The following is a 12,433-nucleotide window of genomic DNA, read 5'->3' on the forward strand; positions in this document are numbered from 1 at the left end:
TTCTATTTGCTACACTACAGTCCTCCCCCATGCACTTTAGATCTATTCTGCCTGGTATTCTGAGTCTAATCTAGGAATTACCAAAGGAGGAAGGGGGGGGGGAGGAGGAAGACGGCAAAAAGAGAACAAAAAATGCAAACTATAGCATATTTACTGTCTTACGTTATATTGAATAAATGTCTAAAATTGTAATTGCGTTTTTCTGAATAGGTATTCCAAAGTATTTCAAATTCGTTCATGAGTAATTGACATACAGTAGTTACGCTTTTGTAAATAATTCAACATACTCATATTTAAATAATGTGCATGAAATTATTTTTAGGATACGTGTACAAAGTGTATAGCAGCCATAAATGAGTTGTGTGCTTAGAGATGACTCTCATCTGTAATATATATATATTGTTATATACATGCAAGTATCCCAAAATGTATATAAAAATCCTGAAATACTTCTAGCCCCAAGTATTACAGGCTGAACATTGCAAGAATGGGGACATGAGAGAAGCCTCCCCGTCGGATAGTAACACATCTGGGTGTCCCCGGGAAACATCTTTGTAGATGGCCGATTCTCTCACACCAGAAACAGCTTGTCTCAATTAGCTTCTGACACAATAAATAAATATTGCAACAACATTCCTTCAAGAAACTGCCTTTATTAAAGCAATAAGCATCCAATTGTTTTTCAAGGGAAGACAGGATTCCATAAATTGTCAAAGACTTTGTGGACTAGGAGATCAGTAGGTTATATTATTGTTGTTTTACTTCTCATGGAGAAGCAAATCTCCCAAAGAAAAGAATAGTACTTGTTGGGTTATGACGAATAAAGAAGAGGAAGGGGTGGTCAGCATTAAAGTCTTCTTCCATGGGCAGGCTGCATAACATCACTGCTACAGCTGTTGCTGCTGCTGCTTCTGTCCCCTCTTCATTCACTTCCACAAAGGACTTGTGAACTATTTTGGACACATGGAGGTCACGGGCTCCCGACATGCCAGATAAATTTGCCTTGCCAGCATCAAAGACATCTCTCAGTCCCAGTGCTGCCAAATATGTCTTAAGATCATAGCTCTCTTCCAGCTTAAATTTAGGCAGGTGTACATAGACTTCATTGTGAGAATACATATTTCTGGGCTGTGTCCACTCCTGGAGCTTGCCTAAGGTGATCTGCTTCTCCAGCTACAATAATACAAGACAGACATATTGAAATCATTCTCATTGTGGCATAGTGGAGAAATGTGTTACATAAAAGCTAGACATGTATTTCTTATACACATGACCTGGTAGAGCTGGAGAACGATTCTTTCTGCCAGGACCACTACCAGCCAAAGTCAATAATATTCTGACACAAAAATACAATAAAGGTCTTGCTCAAAATAAATAAAGTTTTGGAAAAGTTCCCATTGAATGTCCATGAAGAATTCTGTGAACTGTAGATTAAACAAGTAACTCCTTTGAGCCCTGAAGCTAAAGCACTTACACTGTTACCCACTTTCAAGTATAGAAAAATATCCTGTTAGACTTCTGAATCATCAAAGTTTTTAAAATCTAAAACATCATTTGGTTCAAAATGTATAGAACTACTCATGCTTAATTTTTAGTTCTGAGAAATTCCAAAAATGTAGTGAGCACTTAGGCAAGTGCAGGATGAAAAGCATCCATCCTACTGATGCTGCCTATCTGGTTCCAAAAGGAAAATTACTTGTATCCAAGATCCAGTTGACTTAATATAGTAGGTACTGGGTAATTTCCACAAATGCCATAGAAGAAGACCAATGGATTTACCTCCACAGAGAGTTAGACAAGGGGAGTGTTTCCTTGTTGGTTCTCTTGGACATCTCAGCAGCTTTTGATACCATTGACCATGGTATACTTCTGGGGTGGCTCTCTGGAATGGGTCTTGGAGGCATTGCTCTGCAATGGCTCAGCTCCTTCCTGGAGGATCGCACCCAGTTGGTGAAGTGGGGGGACTCCTGCTTGGACCCCTGGCCATTGACCTACAGGGTCCTGCAAGGTTTAATTCTATCTCCAATACTTTTAAACATCCACATGAAACTGCTGGGTGAGGTCATCTGGAGTTTTGGAGTTCGGAGCCATCTATACACAGATGACACTCAACTCTATTACTCTTTTCCACTGAATTCCAAGGAAGCCTCCTGGACCCTGACCTAGTGCGTGGCAGTCATGATGGATTGGTTGAGGGCTAACAAACTGAAGACAGAGGTCCTCCTAGTCAGTTGTGAGACTGATAGGGGTATCAGGTAGCAACCTGTGCTTAACGAGCCTTTTCAGCAGAGGCTGGATGGCCATCTGTTAGGGGTGCTTTGAATGCAATATTCCTGCTTCTTGAGAGGGGGTTGGACTGGATGGCCCACAAGGTCTCTTCCAACTCTATGATTTTCATGTGGTGTCCATGAACATTCCTGCGGGACTATGTTTTACAAATACATGTAAGTGCTTCTAGGAAATGATGCTTCATAACTAGAAACACCGTGTTTTGTATCTGCAGACCAGTTTTTATTGAGGAAAGGAAAGGGGAAGACATCAGACTCACCTGCTCCAGGCCAGTGGAATCATCATTAATATCATCAGGCAGCAGGATAATCATGCTAAGCTCTTTCCCCTTATAAGGTAGTTCCAACACTCGACATTTGCATTCTTCAATATAACCAAAAGGAAATTTCTTTTTCATGAACATCATTTTCACATTCTTCTTTTCCTTCTGGATGGTTTCAATAATATTATAGAGATGATAATACAGAATGAAAAGGTATGTTAATAGGGATATCGATACAAATCAGATTTGGTGGGAAAAAATTCAGAAATACTTGCAAAACTAGCAACACTTAATATCATGCTTTGTAACATTATATCTGAGTCTTACTAACATGGAATTCCCATTCTATTAATTGGGTCTCATTTCCAAGGTAGTGGCACAAAATGGTCAGCTAAAACAAACTCAGGCTGGATCTACACTGTCATATACATTATCAAATCAGACAATCCAGATTATCTGCTTTGAACTTAGTCTACAATGCCATATATTCTAGTTCAAAGCAGATGATCTGGATGTTATATGGCAGTTTAGATGGAGCCCCAACAGAATATTCAGTTAGTGACATACTTTAGTCAGATGGGATAAATATTGAAACAAGATTTGCTAAGCCCTTCTTCAAAGTTGATTATTACTATTACTACTACTATGTTTATTTATACCCTGATTTTTCTCTCCACAAAGGAGATTCAAAGCAGCTGCGATTGAGACTATTAATCTAAACACAAACTATTTCAAAACAAAAATTTTGGTTTAATTTAATTGGGAAAGATGTCATGGATCAAGAAATGATCCATCTGTATTCTTGACATTTCTAGTTATTGCATGGTAAACCAGTGGTTCTCAACCTGTGGGTCCCCAGATGTTTTGGCTTTCAACTCCCAGAAATCCCAACAGCTGGTAAAATTGCTGGGATTTCTGGGAGTTGTAGGCCAAAACACCCGGGGACGCACAGGTTGAGAACCAAACCTTTTATGTGCATAGAAAGAGTTTATTTTGGCGGGTAACTAAATAATTATCTCTGTCCAACTACAGGAGGGTCAAGTAACTGCTGGGTGGGCTGGGAGAAGGCAACTTTTCACATCACTACATTTTTGGCTAAAATGAGACCTGGTGGCAATTTTTGATTTGCACTTCTGGAATCTTTCAAAAGGTTGCAGCACTCCAAAACAAATTTTTGAGAGGAGTCTGATAAAGGCAGAATCACTTCAGGTGCTTTTCTGGAGCATCTGCTCCAGAGACTTTCACTTCAGTAAAGTTGCCAATATATGATTACAGCTGCCAGTATAGAAAACATGAGAGTATGAAACACCCTTCAGTTACCTTGCTGAGCCTAAAAGGCATATCTGTAGTGTCCTCTTCTTTAAACTTCTCGTCCCAGCTACCTTTAAAGTAGATCGCATTCACCAGAACCAGTTTGGTCAGTTGGTTAACAGAGCCTTCAGATAACAATTCACGAATCTTGCCTAAAAGAAATGGTGCAGAGCAAAAATCTATATAAAAACGATGTTACATAAATTACATATAACCAGTGTGATGTAGTAATCTCAGGTCTTGACAGGGATTTTGTGAAACCGGGGGTTTAACTCCCTGTTCAAGCATGGAAACCTACTGCATGACCTTGGGCAAGTCACACATTTTCTGCTTCAGAACAACCCAATAATAATAATAAATAAATAATAAACTTTATTTGTAACCTGCCCAATCTCCCCGGGGGAGGGGACAATAGCCAACCCCAAATAACTAAACTGAATCTAAAGTTGACCAAAAACTGATTCATTACTATTTTGGCACTAATGTTGGAGAGTGGTCCCTGGTCAAAGTGGTCCCTAGTCAAAAAAAGGTTGGGAACCATTGGTTTAGAGCTAGAGCTAATAAGAAAGTCCTGCTATTCTGATGCTCCTGTTGAGTTTTCCAACCAATCAGATATCTCATTTTATAAGATATAACTTTTTGAACTTTACTATAGCATCCTGCATATTTTAGTCTCCTGTTTTTTAATCTCCTGCTTTTATCAGTTCTTATATCAAAAATGCAATAAGTGTTTTTCAAGCATCTCTCACCTTCAGTCTGCCCCTCAACCCACTGGTTAATTTGTTTTCGCACACTTTCTGCAGCATTTAGGAAATCTACTGTGGATAGCTCTGCACCATATAGCTTCTGAGTGCTAGTCAAGTACTCCTAAAAACACAAAAATAAAAAGATATAAGCATCCATGCACATTTAACAAACAAACAAAAAAGTTCACACTTCAAAAAAATTCACCTAGCATATATAAAAGGTAAAAGTTTTCCCGTGACATTAATTCTAGTTGTGTCCAACTCTGGGAGGGGGTGCTCATCTCCATTTTTAAGCCAAAGAGATGGGGTTGTCCGTAGGCACCTCCTAGATCATGTGGTCAGCATGACTGCATGGAGCACCATTACCTTCCCTCTGAAGTAGTACCTATTGAGCTACTCATATTTGCATGTCTTCAAACTGCTAGGTAGGCAGAAGCTGGGGCTAACAACAAGAGCTCACTCCATCCTGAACCACCGACATTCCAGTCAGCAAGAAATTTTTAAAAAAAACCAGGAACAACAATATACAGTTTGGAGACACATTACCTATTCAAAGCAAATTTGGACAGTCTGGGGGATTTCCATGCAGTAGAGAGAAGCATGAGAGTCGGCAGAAGAAGAAAGCCTCTAGGGAGAGATCATGTCCCCCAAATGATTCCCACTCCTGTACTATAGTAATTAAGAAACAACATTAATGACTAGACAGGATCTAGTAATTAATTTTTTTTACATGATCTCATTCAACTTACTTGCAAAAAGGTATAAGTTTTTTCTCCATACAACCTATTAGCAAGCTTCAGTACGTAAGGGACATTGCTCCGGTTTATCGTACTACTGAGTGCCTGGAGTCTTGTATGAAAGTCTTCAACATCATCAAAGTGAAATGTCTGCATTGAGACAAAGAGGTTACTTGAGACATAAATATCATGACAACAAAACAGATTCATCCAGGGGATACACAACAATGGCTGTTCAGAAAATGTCTCATCACGAAATGGGAAAAGCACACCAGTGCAAGATATATACAGCCTGGCATGGCACATAAAAGGAAGTATGCAAATGTGTGTGTGTGTGTATGTTTTTCATTAGGGGATCGGAAAACCATGGGGCACAGCAAACAAGAAGACCAAATGTTCATCCATTTAAGGCTAAAGAGAACGGTATTACTATTACAATCTTCTATGGTTGCCCTTCAGCTCCCCACCTCCAGCCTGGGAGAATGAGATGGCTATGAGAGAAGGTAAAAGCTATAGACTTCCAGAATCCTTTTTCAACTCCCTACCTTGAGGGGAAGATGCGTGAGAACTGAAAAGGCTAGTGAAGGCATGGGCAAACGTTGGCCCTCCGGGTTTTTTGGACTTCAACTCCCACAATTCCTAACAGGCTGTTAGGAATTGTGGGAGTTGGAGTCCAAAACACCTGGAGGGCCAAAGTTTGCCTATGTCTAGGCTACAGCCTCTGCACAACCAACTTAGTGTCGTGTCCCCCCCCCCCCCCCCACATGTTTGCCTGTACTTGATAGGTTCCATATGTCACTGACATACGTCAAGCTCGGCCTGTCATTGAACATGGAGAAAACCAAAGTGCTCTTCCAGCAGTCACCAGCCAATCCCTCTCCAATGCCAGAAATACAGCTTAATGGTGTAACATTAGAAAATGTTGACCATTTCTGCTGCCTTGGCAGCCACCTCTCCACAGAAGTCAACATTGACACTGAAATACAACACCTCCTGAGCTCTGCAAGTGCAGCTTTTTTTCTGAATGAAGCAGAAAGTGTTTGAGGACCAGTACATCTGTAGGGATACCAAGGTGCTTGTTTATAAAGCTATTGTCCTCCCAACCCTGTGAGACGTGGACTGTCTACAGACATCACATGCAACTCCTGGAACGATTCCATCAGTGCTACCTCCAGAAAATCCTGCAAATCTCTTGGGAAGACAAGCAGACAAATGTCAGTGTGCTGGAAGAAGCAAAGACCACCAGCACTGAAGTGATGGTCCTCCGCCATCAACTCTGCTGGACCGGCCACATTGTCCGGATGCCTGACCACTGTCTCCAAAAGCAGCTGCTCTACGCCGTACTCAAGAACGGAAAACAGAATGTTGGTGGACAGGAAAAGAGATTTAAAGATGGGCTCAAAGCCAACCTTAAAAATTCTGGCATAGACACTGAGAACTGGGAAGCCCTGGCCCTTGAGCGCTCCAGCTGGAGGTCAGCTGTGGCCAGCAGTGCTGTAGAATTTGAAGAGGCACAAATGGAGGGCAAAAGAGAGAAATGTGCCAAGATGAAGGTGTGTCAAGCCAACCCTGACCAGGACTGCCTTCCACCTGAAAGCCAATGCCCTCACTGCGGGAGAACATGCAAATCAAGAATAGGTCTCCACAGTCACCTACAGACCCACAAGTACACTGACCTTGGAAGACTATCCTACTCGGACAACAAGGGATCACCTAAGTAAATAAGTATTTGTATGCATTATTGTGAACAAGAAAGGAGAAAAATGCTCACAATGACCATCCTCACCTAACAACATCTCTGTCATCAACCTAGAGGTAAAGGAAAATGGTAGCCCTGGGTGGGCCAGTTCTTAGTCCTTTAACAGAAACAGAAGGAAAAATCCTCAGTTCTGTTCAAGCCTAAGAACTGGTCTGTATTATTATATTGTTCACAATCACAGAAATGGCTATTTGTTCCAGCATTAGAGACTACACAGGCAGTGGTGTGGCATGACTCACTGTTCATTCATTTGGGGAGTGAGGGAAGTGATCAACTATATATTTTTGTATAGCATGGGCTTTTGTTCAGACACCGCTCCCCTTTCTGCTTTCAAGGATTCCACATGGGTTGGGCTGTTTACTTAGTGTGTTGGCACACACAGCTGACAAATTTCTGTGCAAAGTCTAAGCCTTGGAAGGAAGGGCAATGAGCTTTATTGTGTTCGTGTTTTTCTAATAATTGCAAAACCACTCCCTATAAAAGCCTGGGCCATAAACTGCTGTGAAGGGATTATTTATTGCAGAAGCAAAAAATTCAAATAACTTCACATCATATTGGGTGGGATATTATGAATGTATGTTTACCTGCTTTAAAATATAATAGCCAGAATCAGCATAAATATTGCAACACAAAATGAGCAAATTTGCTGACCTTTGAGAGTTGTGTTGCGGTGTCACCTTTGGCCCCTAAAAAGACCATGGCGAGTGCAGAGGTCATGCTGATTGGAGAAAAGAAGATATTGCCTGTTGGGTTGGCTTCAGTCAACTTTTGGAAGAGATCAAGGGCAAAATGGGTGTTTGCATTGGCTAGTTGATCCATGGTGAAGGTCTGTAAAATGCAATACAAAACAAAACTATGGAGTTAATTATATTTTTATTTTTATATAGCCATTTGAATCCAAAACCGCCTCCAAGGCAACAGAAATGTATTTGCTACATTAAAATATAAACATCAAATACTTTACAAAGAATATCATAACAGGATTGCTATAAGTTTTTTGGGCTGTATGGCCATGTTCCAGAAGCATTCTCTCCCGAAGTTTCACCTGTATGTATGGCAGGCATCCTCTGAGGTTGTGAGGTCTGTTAGAAACTAGAAAAATTAGGTTTATATATCTGTGGAATGTCCAGGAATGGAGAAAGAACTCTTGTCTGTTGGAGCTAGGTGTGAATGTTTCAATTGGCCACATTGATTAGCATTTAATGGCCTAGCAGTTTTCAAAGTGTGGCTTCTTACCAGGCCCGTAGCCAGGATTTCATTTCGGGGGGGGGGGGGGGGCTGAATTTTTTTTCAGGGGGGGTTTCGGGGGGGCTGAGTTTCGGGGGGGGGGCTGAGTCTGAGTGAAAGAGGGTCTAGCTTACCAAACCTTTTGTATCATTACCTCAATACCCCCATGCATATGGGATATATTGAGTATGGTGATCAGATCATGATATGAATAAACATAACAGTTTAAATAATGCACCATTAAGGCCTTTTCGCGAACCACCACAAAAATTTCGGGGGGGGGGGGGGGCTGAAGCCCCCCGAGCCCCCCCCCCCCCGGCTACATGCCTGCTTCTTACTGCCTGGGGGAATACTTTGTTGAGAAGTGATTAGCTGCCCCTGATTGTTTCTTGTCTGGAGCTCCCTTGTCTTTATTTGGTTGGTTGGTTGTTTGTTTACTGTATTTGTACACTGTGCCCTTCTCAGCCCGCAAGTGACTCAAGGCAGTTTACAGAGGCAACAATTCAATGCCCAACAACAACATAAAACTTTTAAAAACATTAACATATAATATAAAACCATAACAAGATCAATAAAACATAAATCATTTGCGTCTCCTAGTTAAAAACGTTGTCCAATCTCATCATCCAGGTGCTCCATATTCCTATGTCTGTTGCACTGCATTTTCAAACACTTGCTTAAACAGCCAAGTCTTGACTTTTTTTCTGGAATGTTAAAAGGGAGGGGGGCGATCTAATGCCCCTAGGAAGGGTGTTCCATAGCTGAGGGGCCACCACTGAAAAGACCCTGTGTCTCCTCCCCACCAAGCAAATTTGTGACGCAGACAGGATCGAGAGCAGGGCCTTCCCAGACAATCTGAAAGTCCTAGATGGTTCATAGTTATGTTATGATTATAGAGGTTTTTTAATACTGGTAGCCAGATTTTTTTTTCATTTTCATAACATTAAATAAAGACAGGGGATTCCGGCCATGAAAGCCTTTGGCAAAACAATATCGTAACAGCAAATTAAGGGCGCAAACTATTAATAATTTACATTTCCAAAAATTTAGCCACATTAGTCTGTTGCAGCAAAACCCATGAAGTCACTTGTCATATGAAAAGATAACAAAGTTTGTCTGGTATCCTGTTGTTTAATCTCAGCTAAAACAGATCCAGTCACTGAAGTTGAAGGATGAGTTATGACATAGGAGATTCAATGAGTCTCCACAAGTCTAAAAGAGAATTTGCTCTTTGCATGATATAAACACTCCTGGACCAAAGACGGATCTGCTGTCTATGAATGTTTACGCCACATAAAGCTGTTTGGATTGTACTCATTAAACTTTAAATGCAATCCATCAAGTGAAAACAACTCAAAAAACGTGCAGAATGCAAGGCTTTTATTGGCTGTTCTGGTTGCAAATTTTCATAACTGGGGTGCACACCACTGAAAAGACCCATTTATCAGCCTCCTCTTTGGGTACAAATAATGGACTATGAAACAGATTTTTTTTCCTTTTCTCTTTTTCCATTTCTCTTTAAATTGTTTACTTATTTATTCAAATAGACATACATTTTCAAGGGTTAAACACAAATTTTAAAATGACACCACAAATGTACCTTCTGAATATGCCCAACGAAGAATTAGAAATAAAATTTGGAAAAATCTTGTTTTACACAATAGTGGCAACTCAAATAGTATATGCCAGATATAGGAAAACTCCAGAGATACCTCCTTTAGAAGAATGGGAAAAATATATTACAGATATGCTGATAATTGATAAAATAACTGTAATATTAAGAGAATTATAAGATAACTTTGTTAATGAATGGCAACCAATGATTCAACATCTCAATGTAAAATTAAACTAAAAATAAATACAGAGGATGCTATAAGACTGTAGATAAGGAGGAAGCAGATGTTAAGCAAGAGTCTATGATACTTTTATATTATCTGAGAAATTATTATGGAACAGTAATAGATGGAAAGTACTGCACTGTATGAAACAGATTTTAACATGGAGTTACGTTATGAGAAGGGGCAAAGTGGCACAGCGGGCTAAACTGCTAAGCTGCAGAACTTGCTGCATGAAAGATTGGCAGTTCAAATCCACCGGACAGGGTGAGCTCCCGTTGTTAGCCCCAGCTCCTGCCAACCCAGCAGTTTGAAAACATGCACATGTGAGTAGATCAATAGGTACCGCTCTGGCGGGGAGGCGGAGTTTGAAAACCTATTGTTCTATTCACATCTGCAGTTTGAAAACATGCAAATGTGAGTAGATCAATAGGTACCGTTCCGGCAGGGAGGTGGAGTTTGAAAACCTATTGATCTACTCACATTTGCAGTTTGAAAACATGCACATGTGAGTAGATCTATTGGTACTGCTCTGGTGAGGAGGCGGAGTTTGAAAACCTATTGATCTACTCGCATTTGCAGTTTGAAAACATGCAAATGTGAGTAGATCAATAGGCACCGCTCCGGCAGGGAGGCGGAATTTGAAAACCTATTGTTCTACTCACATTTGCAGTTTGAAAACATGCAAATGTGAGTAGATCAATAGGTACCACTCTGGCGGGGAGGTAATGGCACTCCATGCAGTCAAGCCGGCCAAATGACCTTGGAGGCGTCTACGGACAACGCTGGCTCTTCGGCTTAGAAATGGAGATGTTTTCTCCATTGCATGTTTTCAGACTGCTAAGTTGGCAGAAGCTGGGGCTAACAGTGGGAGCTCACCCCACTCCCCGGATTTGAAATGCCAATCTTTCAATCAGCAGGTTCAGCAGCTCAGCGGCTTAAGCCACGGGGGGGGGGGGGGGGCTCCAAGAATGTAAGAAACTATCTTGTTTATAACTTGAGGACTGCCTGTAATATCATACATTTCCAAGCGGTTTGTGTGGGTGGGTGGGTGGGTCACTTCTGGCTAAGGCCACCCAGCACACCTACACACTGCAGCCCACACACTTTGAAAAGGCTCAGCTTTATTCGAAAGTGGTGGGAGCCTCAACACAACAACTTCCCTGAGCTGCCAAACCCAAAGCAGCTGTTTCTAGCAACTCTCCCACTTCTGAAATGTGTTGTCCTTTTGAGTAGTGCTCATATAAGACTCTGGAGATCATGGTTTCAATTCCCAAATCCACTGCAAAAGAAAAACAACAACAGCAACAACCCCTGGACAGTTCAAACACCCCCCCAACCCCCCCCCCCCCCAACATAACAGCAGAGGCTAGATTTCTGCATCAGAGGAATGAGATGAAGCTTTTGCTCCCCACTTCCATGTCTTATCCACTCTCATAGGCGCTACTAATGCCTTTCACATTGTCAGCATAACACAAACAGAATCTCGCCAATAGTTGACATTTTCTCACTTTCTCTCTGTGCCCTCCAAGCTTGACCGGTGCGGGAATACAGCTCAGTAGGTCTTGGGTGCCTGAACTTGGCTCCAGGGGCGATGACTCGGAATTGATGCCTCTTGGGTGCCTCACCCTCCAACGCCTCCTTCCCAGCAACGCTCCGAGGCGGGGCAAATGCCGCTGTCTCCCGTGGAGCAGTTCTGCCTTCGGCTTTCCTCATCACACTAGAGATTGAATCCACTTTAAATCCGGTTGCTGCCTCCTGCAGAATTCTGGGGTTTGTAGTTTAGGGAGGAGCCTTTAACAGCCTCACTGGACTACAACCCGCAGGATTCTGCAAGATTTAAACCAGAGTGGATTCATTCTAGTGGGGTGAAAATCCAAACAAAGGCGTTTCCCCTTTAACTCCCCCCTCCCTTCCCCAGCACAGTTTGTTTTGTTGCAAGGAGTCTATCTAGGGCTTGTGCTTTTGTGCAGAGGGTTGCAAGTTTGATCCACTGCTCGTATTGTTTGCCATTAGATTGATTTCGATGAATGAAAGATGCCCAAGGATGTATCTATGTTGTATTTTTTTATTATTATTTATCATGTCAGGGGCAACCAGACCATTGTATTACATTTCTAACAGAACAAAACAAGCAAACAGATAAAAAAACACAAACTTTGCAAGCTTGGTAGTTGATTAAATGTCCTTTGACCAGTATCTGGCCACTTGGAGTGCCTCTGGTGTTGCCGCAAGAAGGTTCTCCATTGTGTATGTAGCAGGGCTCA

The 12,433-nt window shown here is 41.6% G+C and overlaps 1 protein-coding gene across 1 annotated transcript; it reads right to left on the reverse strand.

Moving 5' to 3' along the window:
• Positions 1–633: 633 nt before the first annotated feature.
• LOC132774543 (leukocyte elastase inhibitor-like) lies at positions 634–11,757 on the reverse strand. Its single transcript, XM_060774734.2, has 7 exons — positions 11,678–11,757; positions 7,756–7,932; positions 5,358–5,495; positions 4,612–4,729; positions 3,872–4,014; positions 2,549–2,716; positions 634–1,173 (listed from the first exon to the last, which is right to left on the reverse strand). The coding sequence occupies exons 2-7, from the start codon at positions 7,921–7,923 to the stop codon at positions 766–768; spliced, it is 1,143 nt and encodes a 380-aa protein (XP_060630717.2). The 5' UTR covers positions 7,924–7,932; positions 11,678–11,757; the 3' UTR covers positions 634–765.
• Positions 11,758–12,433: the final 676 nt, after the last annotated feature.

Source organism: Anolis sagrei, chromosome 4, assembly GCF_037176765.1.
Source record: "Anolis sagrei isolate rAnoSag1 chromosome 4, rAnoSag1.mat, whole genome shotgun sequence".
Lineage (NCBI taxonomy): Eukaryota > Metazoa > Chordata > Lepidosauria > Squamata > Dactyloidae > Anolis > Anolis sagrei.

Excerpts from the sequence above, each read along its gene's own strand:
- LOC132774543 (XM_060774734.2), bottom strand. The coding sequence starts at position 7,923 with ATGGATCAACTAGCCAATGCAAACACCCATTTTGCCCTTGATCTCTTC. Across the intron at positions 4,730-5,357 it reads AAACTTATACCTTTTTGCAA|GAGTACTTGACTAGCACTCA; the intron begins GTAAGTTGAATG and ends TTGTGTTTTTAG. Across the intron at positions 4,015-4,611 it reads GGTTGAGGGGCAGACTGAAG|GCAAGATTCGTGAATTGTTA; the intron begins GTGAGAGATGCT and ends CATTTCTTTTAG.